A 24,391-nucleotide genomic window follows, 5' to 3' on the forward strand; every position below is an offset into this window, starting at 1 on the left:
GGATAAGTGATTGGAGGGCATTTTGCTACTTGGCTGGAACACCCATGCAGTTGCTACTATCAGATAACCGCAAATTGTCCAGCTGGGTTATTTCTATCTATCTATTTGTTAATTTCAATCCTGCTAACATTTGTTCTTTTCAATCTTGCCACAGAGTCCACAGGACAGTTTGTAAGTATGCCCCCTGCTTTGGAACATGAAATAGGTGATACAATTTTTCTATAAACTGTTCTGAATTCAGTGAGTTGTCGGAAATATATTGCCGAGGTTAGATCCTAGTAATTGCCTTCAGTGTTATCTACGCCTGGAATAGTGCTTGTTGTTCAGCCTCAATATTGCTTATCTGCTGACTAACCCAGTGCCTGCAGGAGGAAGGGGAACACCACCATCCCTTCCAGGGAAAGACAGCCGTTTGCTGCTGCTGCCTGCCTGCCTGCCTGCTGCTGCTGCTCGGCTACCACCACCACCACCCTTTCCCGGTTGGACTTCTGCTCTGTGGGGGTCACAACTTGCAGGTCCAGGCCCCACATACTCAGCCAGTTGTGGCTGGTTTTTTCCACCTGTCCCTTCTCTGGAGGGGATGCATAAGCCGGCTGGCTGAGGTGACTCCTGCTTTGTCTGCCTTTTCTTTTCTTTTCTTTTCTTTTCTTTTCTTTTCTTTTCTTTTCTGGGTCTTCAGTTATGTGCCTGGGAGAGAGGACTCGGAGCCAAGTGGGGAGATTTGAGGGGCCCCCAGTTAGTGTAGTGACGGGTCGAGGGAGATATGGCATTGTGAGGAGGACTTGCCAGGTAAGGGGAACGCAGGCAGTTAACAGCTGTGCCTTGTTCCGGTCCTCCCCACACCCGCAATTTGTTGGTTGCCCTATCAGCCAGCTCTCAGCCTCCGGATGCTGCTGCTAAATGCCAGATCGGTTCATAATGAGATCTCCCTCATTCACGATTTAATTGTGGATGAGGCAGCCGATCTGGCATGTATAACCGAGACCTGGGTGGGTGAGCAGGGAGGAGTCAGTCTCTCCCAGCTATGCCCGCCAGGGTACCTGGTCCAGCATCAGGGTAGACCTGAGGATCGGGGAGGGAGGGTTGCTGTGGTCAATAGGAGCTCCATCTCCCTCTGCAAGCACCCTGTCCATCTGACTACTGGTCTGGAGTGTTTGCACCTTGTGTTGGGTCAGCTGGACAGACTGGGGATTCTGCTGGTGTACCACCCACCCCGCTGCCCAACAGACTCCCTAGCTGAGCTGACGGAGGTTGTGTCGGGTGTACTGTTGAGATTCCCCAGACTGTTGGTTCTGGGGGATGTCAACATCCATGCTGAGGCCACCTTATCTGGGGCGGCTCAGGATTTCATGGTCTCCATGACAACCATGGGACTGTCCCAATATGCCATTGGCCCAACACATGTAGCAGGGCATACTCTAGATTTGGTTTTTGCACCTGGACATGGAGTTGGTGATCTGAATGTGGGGGAACTAACATCAGTCCCTCTGTCATGGACAGATCACTGCTTGCTGAAGTTTAGACTTACAGCGGCTTTTCCCCTCTGCAAGGGTGGGGGACCTTTTAAGTTGGTCCGCCCCCAGAGACTAATGGATCCGGATGGTTTCCAAAGGGCTCTGGGGAGTTTTCTGGCTGATAGGGCTGGTGCTCCTGTTGAAACCCTGGTTGAACTGTGGAATACAGAAATGACCCGGGCGGTTGACATGATTGCTCCTAAGCACCCTCTCCTGTGTAGAGCTCGTACGGCTCCATGGTATACCCCAGAGCTGAGAGTGATGAAACAATATAGGAGACGGCTTGAGTGCAGATCGAGACAAACTCCTGGTGGATGCAGTTACACACTGGTAAATGCCTATGGTAAGCTGTATATAGGGGCAGTGAGGGCAGCAAAAAAACAGTATTTTGCTGCCACTATCAAATCATCAATCTTCCGCCCAGCGGAGCTCTTCAGAATTGTCTGGGGGCTATTAAACTCTGGCCCCAGGGACAGAGGCCCGCTGTAATGAATTTGCTAGGCACTTCCAGGATAAAATCTTTAGCATCTGCCAGGACTTAGACTCCAGTGTTATAGCAGGTGAATCAAGCGAGGTATCCAGAGCACAGCCTTGTCCTGATTTCTTGGATGAGTTTCAGTTGGTGAAGCTTGAGGACGCTGACAAGGTGCTTGGACAGGTTCGTGCAACCACTTCTGTGCTGGATCCTTGCCCTTCTTGGCTAATAAAAGCTATCAGGGATGGAACAGCTGGCTGGGCCAGGGAGGTGATTAATGCCTCTCTGCGAGAGGGAGTGGTCCCTGGCTGCCTGAAAGAGGCGGTAGTGAGACCACTTCTCAAGAGACCCTCCCTGCACCCAGAAAATCTTAATAATTATAGGCTGGTGGCAAATGTTCCATTCCTGGGCAAGGTCCTGGAACGAGTGGTTGCAGGCCACCTCCAGCTACTCTTGGATGAGACCGATTATCTGGATCCATTTCAATCGGGTTTCAGGCCTGGTTTTGGCATGGAAACAGCCTTGGTCGCCCTGTATGATGACCTTTGTCGGGACAGAGACAGGGGGAGTGTGACTCTGTTGATTCTCCTTGATCTCTCAGCGGCTTTCGATACCGTCGACCATGGTATCCTTCTGGGGAGACTAGCTGAGTTGGGAGTGGGAGGTACTGCATTGCGGTGGTTCCACTCCTACTTGGCAGGTCGCCTCCAGAAAGTGGTGCTTGGGGAACATTACTCGGCACCCTGGACACTCCAGTATGGGGTTCCGCAGGGGTCAATTCTGTCCCCCATGCTGTTCAACATCTACATGAAACCATTGGGTGTGGTCATCCAGAGCTTTGGAGTGCGTTGCCATCAGTATGCTGATGACACGCAGCTCTATTTCTCCTTTTCATCTTGTTCAGGTGAGGCTGTCAATGTGCTGAACCAGCGCCTGGCTGCGACAATGGACTGGATGAGGGCTAATAAACTGAGGCTCAATCCAGACAAGACTGAGATGCTGTTAGTGGGTCGTTCTTCTGACCAGATGGTGGATTTCCAACCTGTTCTGGATGGGGTTGCACTCCCCCTGAAGGAGCAGGTTCGCAGCTTGGGGGTTCTCCTAGAACCGTCTCTGTCACTTGAGGCTGAGGTAGCCTCGGTGGCACGGAGTGCCTTCTACCAACCTCGGTTGGTGGCCCAGCTACGTCCCTATCTGGACAGGGATAACCTGGCTTCAGTTGTCCACGCTCTGGTAACCTCCAAATTAGGTTACTGCAATGAACTCTACGTGGGGCTGCCTTTGAAGATGGTTCGGAAACTGCAGCTTGTGCAAAATGCAGTGGCCAGATTGGTAACAGGGACCAGACAGTTCGAACATATAAAACAGATTCTGGCCCGCTTGCATTGGCTGCCTGTATGTTTCCGAGCTCGATTCAAGGTGCTGGTTTTGACCTATAAAGCCTTATACGGCTTGGGACCACAATACCTGATGAAACGCCTCTCCTGATATGAACCCACCCATACACTACGTTCAAGATCAAAGGCCCTCCTCCGGGTGCCTACTCCAAGGGAAGGTGGGAGTCTGGCAACAAGGGAGAGGGCCTTCTCAGTGGTGGCCCCCAAATTATGGAATGATGTGGTTGACGAGGTGCGCCTGGCGCCAACATTGTTATCTTTTCGGCGCCAGGTCAAGACTTTCCTCTTCTCCCAGGCATTTTAGCATGTGTTTTAAATTGTTTTTATATTGTTTTGAATTTTAAAATTGTGTTTTAAATTGTTTTTAAAATATGTTTTTAAATTGTATATTTGTTTTAATGTTTTTGATTGCTGTAAACTGCCCAGAGAGCTTCGGCTATGGGGCGGTATACAAGTGCAATAAATAAATAAATAAATGGATAAGTAGAACTACAGTTCTCTTGGGAGAGCTAAGTTCTCAAGACAAACACAGCAGTTGTAAGATACGGTAATGATTACATTAGCAACACAAGTGTTACACTACAGTTACACTCATAAGGAACACAGCTTGTATTTCTAATGGTAAAAAAGTGTGGTCCGCTGTCTGAGCTAAAATATCTACACCGCCCAATAGCATTTCCTCCCCCAATTATAGTTCTTTCAAAATATTCTAATATACTGCAATAGCTCTTCTTGATGCCTCTGTCTTGACGGTATGCTGGGGCCAATTCATGGATAGATGTCATCATTCATTTACATCCCATCCTGGACATAGCCAGATGAAGGGAAGCTTTATAGGAACAGGTAGCAGCCTGGCCACCAAAAACTGGGCCACCCAAGATACCACGGCAGGGATCAAGGATGCGTGGATTGCCTCTAAGCCAAGAATTTGTCCTGCTGCAACTGGCATCACAGTCTTCTCCCAACGAGATCTCTGCTGTTCTCTTTGCACAATGGTGGCCAGGAATTCTTCCTATGAATTCTACTTGGTAAGAGAAGGCTAGAGATATTTCTGTTACATTTGAACCTAGTAGACATAGGGTTGTATCCAACATGCAGCATTTCACTCACACAATGGGATTTCCCTTTTCTCTCCTCTCCCCATGAACCCTCAAAATCTGCTTCAGAGGGTCCTCCAACCTTTTGGAGCAGATTTTAGGGGTGCATGGTGTTGGATGTGGGGCAAGAGCAACTCCTGTTTTGTTCTTTTGTTTATGTTCCAGAAGGGAGATAGAGCTAGGGTTCTCCAGATGGCTAGGCTTGACTACCTTTACCTGTGATGCTCTGACTGGCTTCCTTCCGTCTTTAGACTGATATGCTTAGGGAAGCTTATCTGCTCCTCCTCCTTCAGCCCTTTCCCTTCTTCTCTTCTTCAACTGTCCAAGAGAGACACCTTTGTCTCTGGTCTCTCCCTCCTGAGCCATGAGGGCAACTCCCAAACCTGGACGTTGTACCTCCAACTTAGTTAGAACTAGGTATGCCTTTCCTATCTACTATGTATTTCTATAAATAATGTAGCTTTTCTTATTTTACTAAGTCTTAAGTCTCAGTGATCTCAATGCAAGGTAAAAGCCTGCCACTTAGGTAAATGCACACACTGGTACACACGCATTTCAGACCGTTGCTGATCTCTGCTAACATTTATACAAATTTACATAACACATGGGAGGCTGTAGGAGAGAGGACAGGAGGGGAAAGCTGTCGCCGTAGTGGATCAGCAGCACTGGATATGACCCGAAATGATTAACTTTGAAGCATTCTTAACAGCAAAACAAGACAACCACAATAAATTTTATATGAAATGAACTTCACTGAAAGCCATTGTAGTGTACTGTAATATGTCAGATAAGAACTAGGGAGGCATGGATTCAAAATCCCCATTTAGTCATGGAATTCACAGAGTAATTTTGTAACAGTCATGATTTCTCAGCCTGACCTACCCCACAGGCTTGTTGAGAAAATATTAAAATCATGCATAGGGTGGGGGGAGTAGAAAGCTATATATGACTGCCTTGAGCTCCTTTGAGGAAGGTTGTAATAAAAAATGTAGTAATTATAATAATTGCCAGGTGTTGGAAGGATCCATAGCTCAATTAATGGGCTTCTCCTTGGGTGGAATGGGCCACCAGTCGGTCCCTGAGCCCATTTGCAACATTTCAGACATACACACGTTCTTCTCCATTCATCCTTCTTAATTTCCTTATCTTTATTTATATTGCGATTCTTGCCATGCAGGCATTTGCTTTTTTTAAAATTGTTTGTTAAGCACTTTAATTATTTTAAGTGCTAAATTAAATTATCATCATCATCAACAACAGTAGTAGTAGTAGTAGTAGTAAAAATAATATATAGGAGTACCATTATTAATTATTCAGAATCTTGGTACAGAATTCCATAGTTGGTCTCCTGATGAAACTGGTGCATCAGGGTACACTGCATTTTGAAAAGCATTTACATACACAGACAGGTCCACTAGCATCTGCATTGGGTCCCTGTTGTCTTCAAGGTGCAATTCACTGAGCTCCAACCAGTTTGAGCCCCAACATACACACTTGCCTTCTTTATTCTTATGTTCTTCCTTAGTGGAAGATGAGAGTCTCATAATTCTGATATCTGTAGTTTACAGCTCAACTAGACTTCTACATCTCTTTCCTTAAAACAAGATAATATCTACTCACAGCATAGACAGGAAAGAGCTCTGGGGCATTCAAATCCCAGTCGTTGATATGAGATCCTATCTGCACACCAGGAAATCCAAGCTCATTCACACAGCGATATATTTCCTTCACAGCCAGGTCTGGAGCTTGCATGGGGATGGTACCAAGGCCAATGAACCTCTCTGGGTACTTTTTTACGGTAGTGGCCAAATCATCATTTAAAAATTGGCACAGGTCTAGAGTGTCATGTGGTTTGGCCTGGTAAGAATAATTAGAGAAAGAATGAATTAAAATGTGGTTTTCGAGTTGGAGAGAAACAAGCGATGATTGCATAAATAACCAAACATAGTTGCATAAATAACCTTTAAGTGGATATAGTTTTAAAAAACAGTACCTATGCAGAACACTAGAGTTAAGTCTCTTTGGCTAACTTAAACCACTAAATAATCCTCTAATCAAGATAAAGCAGCATTTTCTTATGTGGAAAACACAGACCTCCTGGAAATTGCACACATTCCTAAGAATCCTCTAACCAAGGGGATAACATATCTCTCTGGTTCAGAACTGGGGAACCTCTGGTTCCAAATATTGTTGGGTGGCAACTCCCATCATCCCTGATGATTGGCCATGCTGGCTAGGGGCTAATAGGAGTTGGGGTCCAACAACGTCCGGAGGGCCACAGATTCCTCACCCATGCTTGTAGCTTAAGACTTTTGGTATCCCAAATTCTCTTTGCTAGGTTTGATACTTTTTAAATATAATACATTATGGATAGTCCAGTCATCTACTCATGTTGGAAGGAAAAATGAGGAGAATAATATGGAACTTAATTGCAATTAAGTATAATCATGCATACGTAGCAACAACTTTTGCTTTTAATTATGATAGTTGGTAAAGGGCCTGCTGATACAGAAGTCATTAAAGCTCTTTATTATTCTGCATAGTAACTTCAGTTTTCAGAATGGAAATGCCAAACAAATAGCAACATTAGACCATATATTTCTACAAAACAGCTTACCTTGTTGCAGTAAGCATATGAGTGTCATGCCTAGCCCTGACCCAGTGTCAGACACTGAGTCCTCAGAAGACAAACCAGACACTTCATAAGTTGAGGACCTTGAGCTGCAGGTAGGGTGCCTTGGAAGCAGTGTTGAGGATCCCCTTAAGGGGCTCCCTGGTGAGAGATGGTATGAAGAACTTTTGGAGCTGTCAGAGGAGGAGGTGGAGCCACCCCTCAGTCCTCAAGACCCAGAGCTATTGTGCGGCTCATGAGTAAGCAATCCCTGGAATTCCTTTACTACTGGCAGTTGGGGTTACAGTGTGATCTAAGAGGTGACAATATATAAGGTCTCCCTCTTCTTTTTTTAAAGGCTCCCTCTTGAGCCTTCCAGTTGCTGGAAACAACACACTCTCTGGCTCCTTGTTCTGGTTCCTTTGGCTTGCCTGAAAATCCTGTGTTTTTTGTTGGAAGTGGGACAGCAGGGATCATTCAGTTTGTAAATTAAGGGTTCATTCTGTTCTCAGTGTTAGTCAACTACTTGAGGAGGGTGAAGATACTGTATAACAACCAGGGAAGATAGCATGAACTTGTGGTAGCATGTGCTCTGATTGGCTGTGTAGTTCTGAGGGAGTTTTCCTCTTTATGTTTGGTTGTCTGTTGCCATGTACAAGGCCTGAGCTGAAAGACAAGATCTCTCTGTTCCTTTCTCCTCAAATTATACACTGGTTTTGTTCAATTTGCTCAGTAAAGCTTTATTGGGACTTTTCTCTCTGGACTCTCTATGTATTATTTCAGTGACTTTGTTAACATCTTGACCTTGACCTATTGGCCTCACCTAGCCTCTGGATCAAATTTTGAATCTAGACTGATTCCCCATGGTTTGTTTATTTATTTATTTGATTTATTATTTGATTTATATCCCGCCCTTCCTCCCGGCAAGAGGCCAGGGTGGCATGGCTGACCTTAGCTTGTTGAGACTATGCTGCACCTTGAACCCTAGTCTCTTGGGTAACTGTTTTGATCAAAGGCTTTTACCTCCTGGGAGCATGACAACCTCTGGACCATGACAGTGAGTTGGCTATCCTATGGTCCTGCTATACTGGCAGTCAGTTTACACCAGTGTAGCTTAGTTGAGATCCTATGTCCTCTTAGCAGAAAAGCTGAGAAGAATACAGCAGTGCAAACACTAGAGATTATCAGCCAGTCCTCCAGCGTCCAAGGCAATGCTGCTGACTACTACCTTTCATAGAACAGCATGTTGATGACACCCGCACATCTGTCAGGCATGGATGGAGCCAATCTAGGTATGGTGATGGGGCAACACACCATGAAATCAACCTATACCACCACACACGAAAAGTACAATCTAATCTTTTTATTTATTATGGACAGAGCTCTTGGATCTGAAGCATGAAGAGTCCATAAGAATAATGACTGTTGTTAAATCCTACTATGTCTCTCGATGACTGCCCGCCTCTCAATAGGGCAATTCCTAGTGTTACGTCAATTACCAAAATGGATAGTTGTTTAGATATAATCAGGGAAACTTCCTGACATGCACTGAGGAGTCATTTACCTCAGTTCTATGTATGTTTACTCATAAATAAGTCCTACTGCCAAATAGGTACTGTATGTATAGACTTTTTCAGCCTTATTTATTGTTGTAACATATTGGATTGTATGCCAGGTACAAATCCATTATTGAACCAGATTCTCTCTAAGGCATGATAAAATTAGCTAGTTAAATACATTTCAGAACAAAATATAAAACGTGAAACTTTACCTAGCAGGAACTATATTATGGCCAGCCCCATATCATTTTTCTCCCCACATGAGACATTTGTGACCACATTATTTATACACAGTCATTCAATCTGATTTCTGGGATCAGCCACAAAATGCAAAAAAATGGTCAAACAGAAACCCTAGGCAGCCCAGACTGAATAACTATCAATCAAGTATAGCCCCTGGATTGAAATTATTGAGCTTAAGAAATAATGCATTCTTCTTGGGAAGTGGTGCTGCCAATTCTACAGTGATGGCGTGGTGGTATTAAATAGTCACCCTGGCAAGGAAGTTTTTGTAAATGTCCAGCTTTTAACAAAGTGCCCATGATTTTCTGATTAGTAAACTAGCCAAATGTGGGCTGGATGGAACAACCATCAGATGGATCCACAGTTGGCTACAGAAATGTACTCAAAGAGTGCTTATCAATGGTTCCTTCCCAAACTGGGAGGGAGGTAATGGGTGGGGTACCACAGGGCTCACTCCTGGGCCCAGTGCTCTTCAACATTTTTATTAATAACTGGATGAGGAAGTACAGGGAATGCTTATCAGATTTGAAGATGATACAAAATTGGGAGGGATACCTAATACCTTGGAAGACAGAAATAAAATTCAAAGGGATCTTGACAGGTTGGAGCAAAGGGCTGAAAACAACAGAATGAAATTTAACAGAGTTAAGTGCAAAGTTCTATACCTAGGAAAAAGAAACCAAAGGCACAGTTATAGGATGGAGGATACTTGGCTCAGCAATACTATATGTGAGAAAGATCTTGGGATTGTTGTTGATCACAAACGGAATATGAGCCCACAATGTGATGTGGCTTCAAAAAAGGCAAATGCTATTTTAGGCTACATTAACAGAAGTATAGTTTCCAAATTGCGTGAAGTATTGGTTCTCCTCTATTCAGCACTGGTTAGGCCTCATCCAGTTCTGGACACCACACTTTGAGAAGAATGCAGACAAACTGGAACAGGTTCAGAGGAGGGCAACGAGGATGATCAGGGGTCTGGAAACAAAGTCCTATAAGGAGAGACTGAACATTTCAACTGAACATCGGGAAAAACTTCCCAACTGTTAGAGCATCATGACAATAGAACCAATTACCTAGGGAGGTGGTGGGCTCTCCAATACTGGACGCATTCAAGAAGCATCTGGACAGGCACCTGTTGGGTATGCTTTAATTTGGATTCCTGCATTAAGCAGGGGCTTGGACTCAATGGCCTTATAGGCCCCTTCCAACTCTGTGATTCTATGATTCTAAATAATACTGCTATTAGATGTTAAGACACAACCCTAACCTCACTTAAATGTGCATAACATCTATTTTGTGCATAACATCCCAAATGATCTCCGCCATGCCCCTTCTATGATGAGTTTCCGCCGGGCCTTGAAGACCTGGCTCTTCAGGCAGGCTTTTGGGGTGGGCTAGATTTTATCTTCATTGTTTTTAGATTTTCAATGTCTAGGTATTATATGCCTATGTTGTACGTCGCCCAGGGTGGCTGCACAGCCAGCCAGATGGGCAACTAATAAATTCTATAAATAAATAAATAAATAAAATATGTGGCTATTTAAGTGCAGGGCTGTAACCTCAGTTTAAACCTGAAGTATGTCTTGTTTATACAGCCATGAGAGTGGCTGTATACTATAGCCAGTGTGGATTTTTCACATTCCGCAATGTTAAATTGAAAATACATGCCCATGCCATTCTGATGCTTCCCATAACCACATTTCAAAACAAAATCTTACAAAACCTATAGTCCTGAACTCAGAAACGCTTGCTTAACAACCCTCTCAATTTTCATGGTGATACACAAAACAGAGAGAATCTAGAGTTCAAAGTAAAAAAAAAAAAGAGAGAAAAAACAGCCCTCTTTTGGACTTTTTTCTTTTAGAGTTCTCATAATCTGTTGAAATTCATTAAAAAATCAGCCATGTTCACAGAGGACCTGTAATCCTAATACTGACCTTGCCCCATACTCTGACCTTCATATTCTGCAGTTTAAAAGTTTAAAAAATGTCTGGCTGATTTTTAATTAATTTAAGAAATTTTGCATTGAACTGAATGTCAGGCATGCTCAGTAAGAACCAATTGTCAGTGTTCTAAAAGCCAGACTCATAGCTGCTTGTCTCGGCTAATCAGGGGGCCACACCCACACCAGACTTTGATTTCACGTGAGAAAGTCATGGCTGAGAGGAGACTCCTATTTACCGACAGAGATCCAGTGACCAGAGTGGTTTAACAGTCAGCCACTCTGATTGAAGGTCTGTGAGGGGAACAGGGTGTCTCCTAGCAACTCTCAGCACCCTTCACTACCTACATTTCCCAGGATTCTTTGGGAGAAGCCATGGCTGTCCACAGTGAAATAAAGGCTTGGTGTGGATGTGGCCAGGGACAGCTTCGGTTTAAATTTGGGTGGGAGGCTACATGTGCCTGCTGTGTAGAATAAAAAGGTTTGGGAAATGCTGAAAAGCAATGATACTATTCACAATGTTTTCCTTTTGGAAAGGAAAGGGGCTTCCCCTCTGCCCAGTGCCCACCTACCCAATCTCCTCTCTTCCCCCTCCTCCTACCCTCCTGGACCCCCTCCAAGTGAGTGTTGGACTAGGACCTGGGAGACCAGGGTTCGAATCCCCACACAGCCATGAAGCTCACTGGGTGACCTTGGGCCAGTCACTGCCTCTCAGCCTCAGATGAAGGCAATGGTAAAACCACCTCTGAATACCGTTTACCATGAAAACTCTATTCATAGGGTTGCCATAAGTCAGAATCGACTTAAAGGCAGTCCATTTCCATTTCCATTTTCAAACATGATTGCACAGAAATAAATCCCATTGAACTCAAAAAGTATGCCAATGATCAAACCCACCCTCCTTCTCCTCCCTCCTTCTCCTCCCTCCTATCCCCTCCCCTTGCCCCTTCTCTGCCGCCTCCTTTGCTCCTCTCTCCCCATCCCCATCCCCTTTCAGTATCCTCCTTTCCCCTACCCTTCCTTCTCCCCAGGGTCAGTTTTACCTATCTTAAGCATGAATACATAGGTGTAAATCCCATTGAACTCAATAAGCATGCATATGATCAGATCTGCCTTCTCCTATATTCTCCCTTCCTCCTCCCCTCCCCTGCCCACTCCAGCCCTCCCTGCCTCCCCCCGGTCAGTTTTACCTATCCTAAGCATGACTGCATGAGAGTAAATCCCACTGAACTCAATAAACATGCAAACGACCACATCTGTCCTTCTTCTCTCCTCCCCCTCCCACCTGCTCCCCTCCCTCTTCTCCCCTCTTCCCTTCCTCCCTTCCCTCCTCCTCCTCTCCTCCCCACCCCATGGTCAGTTTCACATATCCTAAGCATGATTGCCAGGGAGTTAATCCCACTGAACTCAATAAGCATGCAAATGATCAATCCATTCTCAGCAAACTTGCACAGGATCCCATTTCTTACCTCCCGGATTAAAAAGCAGAGAAACTCACTAATAGGCAAAAAACCCTTGCGGTTTAAGAAGTACCTATAGCCAACAGATATTTCTATCAATCTTTTAAAAGCAGAGAAATGGGGCAGCTATAGTGAATGCACCAGGGGAGGAGGAGAACTGACCTCCTCTCTTTTTAGTGAAGTTTCCTATAGGAAATTGTTTTCTTTTTTTTCTATTTCTGTGAATATGTGAAGTACAGCAACACTTTGCAAAATTTACACTAAAAAAACTCCAAAAATAATTGTGGAACAATGACTTCTGCAGAATAGTCACCAGTGGACCTCAGGAGTGTCTCAATTTGCACAAGATAAAACAGAGGGAGGTGAAATATATTCTAGCAAAATTCTAGGTGTGCTCTATGTTTTTAATTGACCGTGCCCACCTTGCCTTAAATGAAGTGGTTTAAACATAGCAGGCTGAAAACATGCATCCTCTTTTTTCCAACAGCTAGAGTCATTGCTGAAGTGGCAACATATTTTAATCAGTTTGATTTTACATCAGATTCTCTGTGGTAACATTAGTAACACAGGAATGAAGCAAAGTAAGAAGAACACCAACAACCATACAAAAATGTAACTCTCTATCTCTGGAGTTGGGAGGTATTACCACCACTCACCATATACTCAGAGGCACATGTTACCAAATTCTTCCAAGCTACCCAGCAAGTGGATTGGACTGTGAAAGACCAACCCAAAGTGTGTTTGCATTTTGACAAATTTGTAGGGCAGCCCAGTATCTCAGAGAGGTCAGATCTCCTGCTCCCCTGGTGCATTCACTGTAGCTGCCCAATTTCCCTGCTTTTTCAAGTTTGACAGAAATATCTGTGGGCTACCATGAAATCCCTATTCATAGTGTAGCCATAAGTCAGGATCAACTTGAAGGCAGTCCATTTCCATTTCCATAATTACATTCTTAAACCACAAGGTTTTTTGCCTATTAGTGAATATTTCATGATATATTGTGGCGTGCCACCCCAAACTCCGAGCAGTGCGAGACTTCCAGGGTTTCCTGTGCTCACCCAGGGTTGGGCTTCCTTGGAAAGATGGTCAGCAGAGGCTATGTTTCTTAATGATTTATGATTTATTTTTACATATCAGAACCTGAGCATAAGATGGAGGGATTCACAGCATTAGCAGTCCATCAGATCTTGCTTTGGACAGTCTTGCCCATAGCTTTGGACAAGCTGTGTTTCTTTCCAGCTTTATACCCAAGATGAGACTAAAAGGCATAAGTCTCTCCATGGCTCCAGGATGGGGGGAGGAGGACCTCTCCCCTGAAAAGAGTTCCAATAGCAACAGGATCTCTCTTGGGCACATCCCTTTGGATATGCAGACTGACCACTCAGAAAGCCCCTTTACTCACAGATCTTCACCTTTGTTAATTCAGACAGGCAAAATCTTGTTTGTTTTCCAAAGAGTAATGAGCATGTACCCTTAAATTCTAACATAAATATAATTCACTAATAGGCAAAAAACCTTGTGGTTTAAGAACACAGCTATGGAAATGGAAAATGGACTGCCTTCAAATCGATCCCGATTTATGGCTACCCTATGAATAGGGTTTTCATGGTAAGAGGTGTTCAGAGAGGGTTTACCATTGCCTCCCCCTGAGTCTAGTCCTCTCCATCTGGCTAGGGTCTGCTCAGTTTGCCACAGCTGTACAAGTCAGCCTCTTCCTTGTCCTCAACTGCCAGCTGGGGGGCAACTGGGCTCCTTGGAACTATGCAGCTTTCCCACGGCTGCACAGGTGACAGAGCATGTTAACCCCTGAGCCACTCACTGTGGCTCAGGTGAGCTTTAGCTGGCCCTTTACACCCAGGAGAGACGAGTGGGGATTTGAACTCACAGACTCTGGACTCCCAGTGAGGCTGTCCTCCCCACTATAGCAGCCTATAGCCAACACATATTTCTATCAAACTTTGAAAAGCAGGGAAATTGGACAGCTATCGTGAATGCACCAGAGGAGCAGGAGACCTGACCTCCTCTCTAAGATACTGTACTGCCCTACAAATTTGTCAAAATGCAAACACAATTTGGGTTGGTCTTTCACAGTCCAGTCCACTTGCTGGAGAGGAGAGGGGAAGGAGGGAAAAAGCAGGTTGATCATTTGCATGCTTATTGAGTTCAATGGGATTTACTCCTATGCAGTCATGGTTAGGATAGGGGAAACTGACCATTGGGGAGGAGGAGGTGGAGGGGGAAGGAGCATATTGGAGAGGGGCAAAGGAAGGGGGAGGGGAGGGCAAGTCTGATCATTTGCAAACTTATAGAGTTCAATGGTATTTACTTCTGTGCAATCATGCTTAAGATAGGTAAAACTGACCATGGGGAGGAGGAAGGGGAGGGGGAGGAGGAAGGGGAGGGGGAGGAGGAAGAAGGGGGAATTGGAAGGGGATGGGGAAGGAGGGGCAAAGGAAGGGGGAGGGAAGGGGCAAGAAGGAGGGGATAGGAGGGAGAAGGGTGGGTGGGTTTGATCTAGGGTTGCCAGGGCCTGAGAATGATTCTGTATCTTTAAGAGAAGAGAAAATTCGGCAAAGTACAGGTTTTCTTGCAACATTGTAATGGAAAAAACCACAAGGTGAAATTCTCTTCCTCCTGCACAACTTTTAAAGATACAGAAGACCTCTTGGAGACTGGGCCTGGCAACCCTAATTTGATCATTTGCATACTTTTTGAGTTCAATAGGATGTATTTCTGTGCAATCATGTTTGAAAATGGAAATGAACTGCCTTCAAGTCGACCAAACTTATGGCGACTAGGGTTGCCATGTTCTTGGCCTGAGACTGATCCTGTATCTTTAGGAGAAGAGAATGTCAGCCAAGTGCAAGTGTTCTTGCAACTCTGTAATGAGAAAAACCACAAAGTAGAATTCTCCCTTCCCCCTGCCCAACTTTTTTAAAGATACAGAAGACCTATTGGTTGCCAGGCCTGGCCTCCAAGAAGTCTTCTGTATCTTTAAAAGTTGTGGAGGGGGAGAGAGAATTCCACTTTGTGTTTTTTCCCATTACAGAGTTGCAAGAACACTTGCATTTGGCTGACCTTCTCTTCTCCTAAAGATACAGGATCAGTCTCAGGCCATGGACCTGGCAACTCTAACGGCGACCCTTTGAATAGGGTTTTCATGGTAAATGGTATTCAGAGGTGATTTTACCATTGCCTTCCTCTGAGGCTAAGAGGCAGTGACTGGCCCAAGGTCACCCAGTGAGCTTCATGGCTGTGTGGGGATTCGAACCCTGGTTTCCCAGGTCCTAGTCCAACACTGACATGGGGGAGGGGCAGGCAGGGTGAGGGTGAGGGGAGGAGATTGGGTGGGTGGGCACTGGGCAGAGGGGAAAACCCTTTCCTTTCCAAAAGGAAAACATTGTGAACAGTATCATTGCTTTTCAGCATTTCCCCCACCTTTTTATTCTACAGCAGGCAAATGTAGCCTCCCACCCAAATTTAAACCAAAGCTGTCTCTGGCCACATCCACACCAGGCCTTTATTTCACTTTGGACAGTCATAACTTATCTCAAAGAATCTTGGGAAGTGTAGTTAGTGAAGGGTGCTGAGAGTTGCTAGGAGACACCCTGTTCCCCTCACAGACCTTCAATCAGAGTGGCTGACTGTTAAACCAGTCTGGCCACTGGACCTCTGTGAGCTGAATAGGAGTCTCCTCTCAGCACCCTTCACAAACTACACTTCCCAGGATTCTCTAAGGGAAGCCATGACTGTCTCACGTAAAATCAAACTCTGGTGTGGGTGTGGCCCCCTGATTATCCAAGTCCAGCAGCTGTGAGTCTGGATTTTAGAACACTGACAGTTGGTTCTTACTGAGCATGCCCCGTGTTATCATCCAGCCAAAATTTCTTAAATTAATTAAAAATGAGCCAGTCATTTTTTTAACTTTCAAACTGCAGAAGATGAAGGTCAGAGTATGGGGCAAGGTCAGTATTAGGATTACAGGCACTCTGTGAACATGGCTGATTTTTAATGAATTTCAACAGATTATGAGAACTCTCAGAGAAAAAAGTCCAAAAGGGCTCTGGGTTTTCCCCCTCTCTTTTTAGACTTTGAACTTTCTAGTCTCTCTGACTGTTTTCTGTATCGCCATGAAAATTGAGAGGGTTGTTAAGCAAGCATTTCTGAGTTCAGGACTATAAGTTTTGTAAGGTTTTATTTTGAAATGAGCTTATGGGAAGCATCAGAATGGCATGGGGGTATTTTCAATTTAACATTGCGGAATGTGAAAAATCCCCGCTGGCTATAGGATACAGCCACTCTTGTGGCTGTATAATGTGGAATGCTACTTTACTGTTTCAGTTTGCTGCTGTTTTTTTCTGGGAGGGTGGGGAAAGGAGGATTTGAATGGTTACAATACTTAGACTGTTCTTCCCTAGAGAATCTACCAGATGTTTTCTTTTTGGTAACTTTTTTGTTGAAAAAAATTTTTTTTAAATCAAAGTGCAGTTACAGGTACAGAAACCTCTCCATCCAAGAACGACAAAAGCTAGTGGAGCCTTGGGGAACGAGGGAGTAGAGATTGAGGAAAGGACACCCCCTTGCACAGGCGAGATCTATTCTGTCAAACACTGCCCCCACTGGACAGCAAGCAGCAGAATAATGAATGTTATGATTAAAAAGGTGAATGTGTGGATGCTAACCTGCCACATGTGCACGTGGAAAAACTGGCTCTGAATGACGCATTTGTGATAAAAGGTCTCAATCTGGAAACACGTTTAGAATCCCTACTCACTGTGTTTTCATAGGGAATAACAAAATGGATGGAGATACATAAATGATTGCATCAGGTCTCAAGAGCAGTAAGAGAGAACAGGACAAAAAAGGAACATGAATGGTAAATGGTAAATTTCATTCTCTGACTTAGAAGCCTCTTCTAGACTAGTTCTGGTATATGAGCCTTCAGATGTTACTGCTTATGTGGTTTCAAGAATTTATTCACAATCATGAGGATTAGGGGAGGCCTTTTTTAAAAAAAATAAAGAAAAAATAAAGGTAAGCTTTAGAGTCAGAGTAAAGTATCTTTACTCAAAGAGCAACATCGAGATGTTATGTTACTGTATTAACAATGTGTAAATACAGTACATCCATCTTTTATAAATATACCCAACATTTACATAATTCATTATAATGCACAGGTCCTTATCTTTACATCAACATCTATTGATATACCAACATCTATAGAGCTTTCTGCAAGGTATTTGATTCATTAGAAGGGTTGCTATATCCCTCTGTGCATGTGCAAGTTGCTGCTGCTTGATTTTTGCAGTACAAAAATTCATTTTTTTATTGACTTACCCAGTAGCTAAACATGACAGGAACTGTAGAAAGGGCTTGGACAGTGACTCCTATAGAACAAAATTAGTACAAATGATTAAGAAGATGTAGCTGAAATTGTGCCATCAGGACTCTTTTAGGTCAGTTAGTTTAGGGCAGTTCACTTCTAATGTAACATTTTGTATACATTGGGCAGATATATACAGATGGTTCTTGAACATGTAGAGGCATGATTTTTAAAAAAACACAGATCAGTGGTTCCCAAACATTTTCCCCCAGGAGCACTTGAAAATTGCTGAGGGTCTTGGCAGACCACTTAACGATTTTGCTGCCTGTTGTAGCAATTATAATGTGCTGTGCTAGATGCTGTATGAGTTTTAATTGCATTTTTATTGCTTCTTTTTTCATACATATTTTATTTTATTGTTTTATAATTTATTATTTTATTGTAATACAATTCCATAGAATTCAAATTGTAATACAATAAAATACAAAAGAAATAAGAAAATACAATTAAAAATCAATATTAATATTTAATATGATGGATGTCTTCAACCACAAATCCACAGACATGCCACAGACCATCTGAATAGACCCCAGGTGGTCCATGGAGCACAATTTGGGAACTCCTGCAATAGACCATCCACATGACCAGCTCATAGACAGTCTTATGCAATGCACTCATGGGATTGCATAGATGAATCCATTAGCCTTTTGGACAAATTTCCAAACATATGCACCTATAGGAATTAATCTAGAAGCCATATTAGGGGTGCTAATTAGTAATTAATTCTTACATTGAAACTGGCCCTTTATAAATTATTGCCACAATATACAGAGAGACACTTTAACTTAACTAAGGTTCCATAGACGACAATGGACATTGTGCACGATCCTCTAGTTTCTGCAAGTATACTGATAGGAGAAATGTTCACAGAATTTGGAAGTAGAACAGAATTTAACCATTGATTGCATAATCCTAGTAGTAGCCACAATCCCATGTATCCAACAGGTTGCAATGCCGCTTTTTTTTTTAAGCTCCCCGCTGTATGAGCAAGGTTGGGGCTCTACAAAAACACTGGTAGAGCCAATCCACCTTCCACCCAAATGCTTTCTCCTAACTACCCTCTAATGCTACTTAATAGGCAAGAAATAGAAACTGAATTTACAGTAATTTAAGTTCTGTTTCTGAAACAATGTAAATTAAGGAAATATGCAATCTTTATAACACCTTCACACCATTTTTGTTTAAAATAACTACTCTCATATACATCTCCCTTTTGGAACGTATTGGTGCTGAATTTAAAAGCTTATTTTTCTATACAAATGGAACCTGCAAGAAAATCTTGCAGTATGAGGTGCTTCTTTCTGTATTCTAGACACTTCTTTTCTCCATCCCTTCATTTTCCCCCAGCAGTTAGCATTCCATGACCACTGAGCATGCTCAGTACTCATTGGGCTTTTTTGGGGGGGCAGTGTTTCTCCCACAGAGGGTTTTTCCTTTTTTTATCATTAATTTTTATTCAAATTTTCAAAGACAAAAAACAAAACAAAAACAATTAAACAATAAAATAAAATGTTGACTTCCAATTTGTCGCAGATCAGTTATAGGTCTACAATATATAACAATCCTGTCTCTAAAATTATATTATAAAATCACTTTCCTCCAGTAGTTATCCTAATTAATCATCAAATCTCATAAACATTACTTTATTCTTTCCACAAAAAGTCAAAGAGAGGTTTCAATTCCTTGAGAGATATATCTTTCAATTTTTCTCCAAATAAACATGTCGCTTAATCCATCTGATTCAAATCTGTTAGGTCCAATAATTTCAATAGCCATTCTTCCATTATCTATATTAATTCCATCTTCCATCTTCAATAATCCTGTTAAGTCCAGTAATTTCAGTAGGCATTCTTCCATTATCAGTATCCCATAATAATCTTGTTGTCATAGCCATAGTCCAAATAAACATATCAATTAATCCATCTCGTCAAATCTGTTAGATCCAATAATTTCCATAACCATTCTTCCATTATCAATATTAATTTCATCTTCCATCTTCAATAGTCCTGTTAAATCCAGTGGTTTCAGTATCCATTCATCCATTATCAGTATCCCATGATGATCTTGCTGTCATAGCCATAGTCATATAACAAGAGTCTGATGGGAATTTCCCCCATCACAAATATGTCCTTGTCATCAATTCTGAATATGTTGCTGAAATATTGTTGTAAAGTCACATCTCTGCTCTTCTTTTTTACAAAATGCACTGGCTCATCTCTTAAGAGTTTTTCCATTGTCACATATTTGTAGTTAATTCCATAGATTTTTTCTATGTCAAGCCCCATCACATCATTCCAGTCAAGAAAATTATCCAAGACATTGATAACTTTATCACTAATATCTTCATTAATTTCTTCGGAGACAACGTTGAATTCCAAACAGTAAACTTTATTTCTAACATCCGTAAACTCCAGATCTTTTTCCAATTCCATATTTGTTCCAGTCTCCAGGGCTTGTATCTTCCCTTTAATTTTTCTTTTCTCATCTCTAATCCCATCAAACTCCTCTCTCACAGAATCCCCTATTTCTTTAAACTCCTGCGTCATTTTGCTAAATTCAATTTTCATCTCCTGTCTACCCTGTCTCAGGGTTTGTTTCGTTATCTCAATCTCACTCATTATTTTCTGAAACATAATTTCTTCCATGGTCTCAGTAACTTCCCTGGTTGCCATTCTTAGAACCACAAAAACAAAAAATTATTTCAGCCACAATTGGGTTAATATTCCAGGCTTGCTGACATCAGTGTCTTATCTCTTATATGTTCAGGAAAACAAAACAAATTTAGTTCCCAGCTTCAAACAGTTAGTGGCGTCGTGAACAAGCAGATTCGTCAAAATGAAATAGACCAAAAAAAAAATAGGCCCAGACATATAATACTCCAAAATTCATAAATCAAATTTATTTATTTTTTCCCCTCCCCGAAATAGAAATCCCTCTTCCGTTAGTATCTTTAGAATGCACCTCCAGGCCAGCTTTTTGCAATAAAAACAAAGATTATTACTCAACAGATGTTCTTTATAGCTGATTCATTGACAAATCTCTTTTTTGCTGCAACAATTTAAACCAAATAAAAAAAAGATATAGAAAGAAGGATGCTTGCCTGTTAAGTTCCGTTTTTCTTTGAAGAAAAGATAAACGTGTCGCTTAGTCAGAAAGAGCTTGATGGAAGTCCGTCCGCATTGCTGGCTGAACTTTCTCTCATAAATTAATGAAATCCAGTCCTCCCAACAAAAACAGGCTTTGTGGTTAATCTCTACGTTTCTCCCTGCCCGGGAGAAAATCTTTACCAGTCAAAAAGAACGTTCTGACTTGATAGATATATTTCTTAAAGAATTGAAACCTCTCTTTGACTTTTTGTGGAAAGAATAAAGTAATGTTTATGAGATTTGATGATTAATTAAGATAACTACTGGAGGAAAGTGATTTTATAATATGATTTAAGAGACAGGATTGTTATATATTGTAGACCTATAACTGATTTGATCTGTGACAAATGGGAAGTCAATATTTTTTTTTTGTTTAATTATTTTTGTTTTGTTTTGTTTTTTGTCTTTGAATGTTTTATGATTTTGTTTTGTATGTTTTATGAAAATTTGAATAAAAATTATTGTAAAAAAAAAAAAAAAAGAACGTTCTGACTGATTTTAGAACTGAAAAAGCTTCTTCTGAGACGAGAGCTCGACTCAGAGGCAGCACAGGCTAAGCCACCCTTCCCGGAAGTCCCCACAGAGGGTTTTTCCTAAAGATTTTTTGTGCTTCTGCAAATCATGGAGTTCCCCTGAGCCTACTGATACCTCCCTCTTCTGCGTAGATGGCACCATTCTGGTATCCAGTTACATAGGAATTGGCACTGAGAGAACTTATATATATATATATGATAAGCTTATATAGGAAAATACTCTCTAAACTGGAAAAAGCATACCTAAAATAAGTAGTAAGTTGTCAGTTTTGCTCAGCAGGCAGAGCTAGATATTTATCCTTGGATCTGTATCTACATTCAGTCTCTGATCGTCTGCTTCCCTTGCTTTCCAGGATTATTGTTGTTGTTGTTATTTAGATTTGTTGGTCACTTATTACCTGAAGGTCTCCAAATGACTTACAATACATGAATATGTGTTGGATCATGAATGCTGTACTGGCCTGTTTTCCTCATGTGTCCCAGTTCTCTTCAGCACTTTTGTCATGGACAGCCAGGAAGAAAGGAGATCCAGTTAGCAGACTGGATAGAACATCTACAACCACCTATGGTTGTTCTATAACCACCTATGTCTTGACATCAGACTTTTGATACCATTCACCATGGTATCCTCCTGGACATTCTCTCTGCGAGTCGGTGGCACTGTGTTGCAGTAGCTCTGCTCCTGTCTACAGGTCTGGGTTCAGACCTGCCCCTTGGCAGTTGTGCTGTGGGGTGCACAGAGCATTTCCCAATACTGTTTACTATCTATCCAAAGCTGCTGGGGACAGTCATTAGAAGACCTGGGACTGTATTTCTGTTTTACATCTGAATTGGAAGAGGCTGTGACTGTTTTAATCCAGTGTCTGGATGCAGTGGTGGGCTGGCTGAGGGCCAAAAACTGAGACTGAATCCTGGTGAGACATTGTGGGTAAGTGGTTCCCAGCAGCAGGATTTGGAGAATTCACCAGTTCTGGATGGGGTTGAAGGAACAACCCATATATGAAGCAGCAACCATCAGTTGCTTCAGATGTCTTGCAAAGACATATTTTTTTATGAAGGCTTTCCCTGACTCATAAGGTCAGATCCTGCTTTTTATTCATTTGAATTCCTGTTTTTATATGCTTTTGTACTACTGTTTTATTGTTTTTATGTTGTATTTTTGTTTTAATGTTATTGTTTATTGTTTTTATTTTGCACTCTGGTTAGAAATTTTTTAAATATTAGGTGGTTTATAAATGCTTAAAATAAACAATAAACAAAGAATTCCAGAATAGTTTCATTACGAACAATGGGAGTGCTCCAGGACTGCTAGGAAAAAAGCAGTTGGGGGATTGCTTTCTTCAGTACATAGCAATCAACTACTCTTGGGATGAACTTGAACCTGATATCCTTGAGAAAGTCAATTAATGAATAACTTGGAAAATAATCTACCACCAGTTAATTGCTCTTCAAGAAAAGCACTTGAACTGTGACCTCAGTACTAAATGAAGACACAAATTTATTGGTGGATTTCTTTACTAAAATATTTGGGGCAAGACTGCTTTTGCTATTGTTCCTCAACAAAAACGTTTATAATTTTTTAAAGTAACACAATCCCAATGTACAAAAGTATTACTTCTTCCCAAGCCTATTCATGTTTTAAACCCCTTGAAAGTGTCACAGACTTTCTTGTTTAATTTGAGTAAACCTCTTTCATACAAAAAACAAAAAAACACTATCATTTGCCATTGAGGTTTTAATGTTACCGCAGAGTGCACAAATGGGGATGTGGTAGAGTCATAGTTTATAATTTGGGTATGGATCTCCCATAAGAATGACATGCATACCACAAGCTGCCCCCTCCAATGTAGAAGACATTACATTGAGCACATTTGATGAAGTCTACATATATTGGATTGAAGCTGAATTTAAGAGGCCTTGGATGTGAAATGGTGAAAATAAGCAGTTGCAATAGGATTCAAAATATTGGCATTAAGTATTAATGGTGGTATAGAAGTATCAGAATAACCTACAACAGGGGTTCCCAAACTGTGGTCCATGCATCACCAGTGTCAATGAGTTTCATTCAGGTGGTCTGCAGCATGTCTATATTAAATATTCTTATTTTTATTGCTTCTACTGTCCTGCAAAAGTGCCTTTGACTGTTGTTCTTAACTACAAAAGTCTGCAGCGGCATGATATATCTTATAAATTTGCCCTCTGAGCCCACACACAAGGAGATATATACCAACTATATACCACTGAAGAAAACTTTACAAGTTGAAATGCGTCTGGCATGTTTTCTGAAACACATCTGTTGTAAACAGTCTTTTTCATTTTCCCTTCTCTAAGAATGTACATTTCTTTGGTAATGCTATGGTGTCTCTTAAACTTGACATAGCTTAACATGTGTTAATACAGCCCTGGGAGAGGCTTTACATGTATACCAAAATACTCAAGTACAGATGCTGTACAGGAGGGGGGTGGGAAGGGGGCGGATCCTGGCCCAGCCTACTTCATTCATCTTATGAAGTCAGCTGTTACCTATGAAGAGTCATGCAATGTTATAAAAAACATTAACCTCTCTTTAAGGTGTCACAAAACGTTTTCCTTTTTTGTTTTGTTCTGTTTTAATTCTAGATTACCTTCAGGGACACCACGGGGGCAAGGACTGCACCCACAGGAAAGTAGCACATGGAAAGAGGAAGAACCCTGAGCGAGAGGCAGGGAAGTGGAGATCTCTCAGGGTGAAAGACTGGGAGATGAAAGGAAAACTCCTAGATGAGAGCGGGGTTTGTCATTTTCTTGCTACTTTTGCATAGAGATAGATTGTGTAGTACATTCTTTTTGCATTTTATATACCCTGTTCCTGATTTTCCCCTCTTTTATTTCTTAGGTTGTTGCTGTATTATATTTTGTACCTGAGATAGTAGGTAATAATTTAGGTTATGAGACTTGTATTTTATTATGTATTTCTTCTTATCATAATTGTTTAATTTTTTGTATTGTATAGATATTACTTTATGTATTGAAATATACGGTTTGTTAC

General features: G+C 42.0%; 1 protein-coding gene and 1 long non-coding RNA gene across 6 annotated transcripts in view; one reads left to right on the plus strand and one right to left on the minus strand.

The window, feature by feature from the left end:
- Positions 1-24,391, minus strand: part of ACMSD (aminocarboxymuconate semialdehyde decarboxylase) — a 76,006-nt gene that overhangs the window by 28,817 nt on the left and 22,798 nt on the right. For 4 of the 5 annotated variants that reach the window (XM_061608935.1, XM_061608936.1, XM_061608937.1 and 1 more), the window contains 3 exons: positions 20,785-20,949; positions 17,639-17,688; positions 6,104-6,340 (listed from right to left, as the gene is read on the minus strand). In XM_061608935.1, the coding sequence (XP_061464919.1) occupies positions 6,104-6,340; positions 17,639-17,688; positions 20,785-20,949 (452 nt within the window). The remainder of the gene's footprint in view (positions 1-6,103; positions 6,341-17,638; positions 17,689-20,784; positions 20,950-24,391) is intronic. The other variant, XM_061608939.1, reaches the window with a different exon arrangement.
- Positions 127-24,296, plus strand: LOC133376565 (uncharacterized). The gene is made up of 3 exons (XR_009760527.1): positions 127-171; positions 23,983-24,134; positions 24,239-24,296. It is a non-coding gene; the product is annotated as an uncharacterized LOC133376565 (long non-coding RNA).

This window comes from Rhineura floridana, chromosome 2 (assembly GCF_030035675.1).
Source record: "Rhineura floridana isolate rRhiFlo1 chromosome 2, rRhiFlo1.hap2, whole genome shotgun sequence".
Lineage (NCBI taxonomy): Eukaryota > Metazoa > Chordata > Lepidosauria > Squamata > Rhineuridae > Rhineura > Rhineura floridana.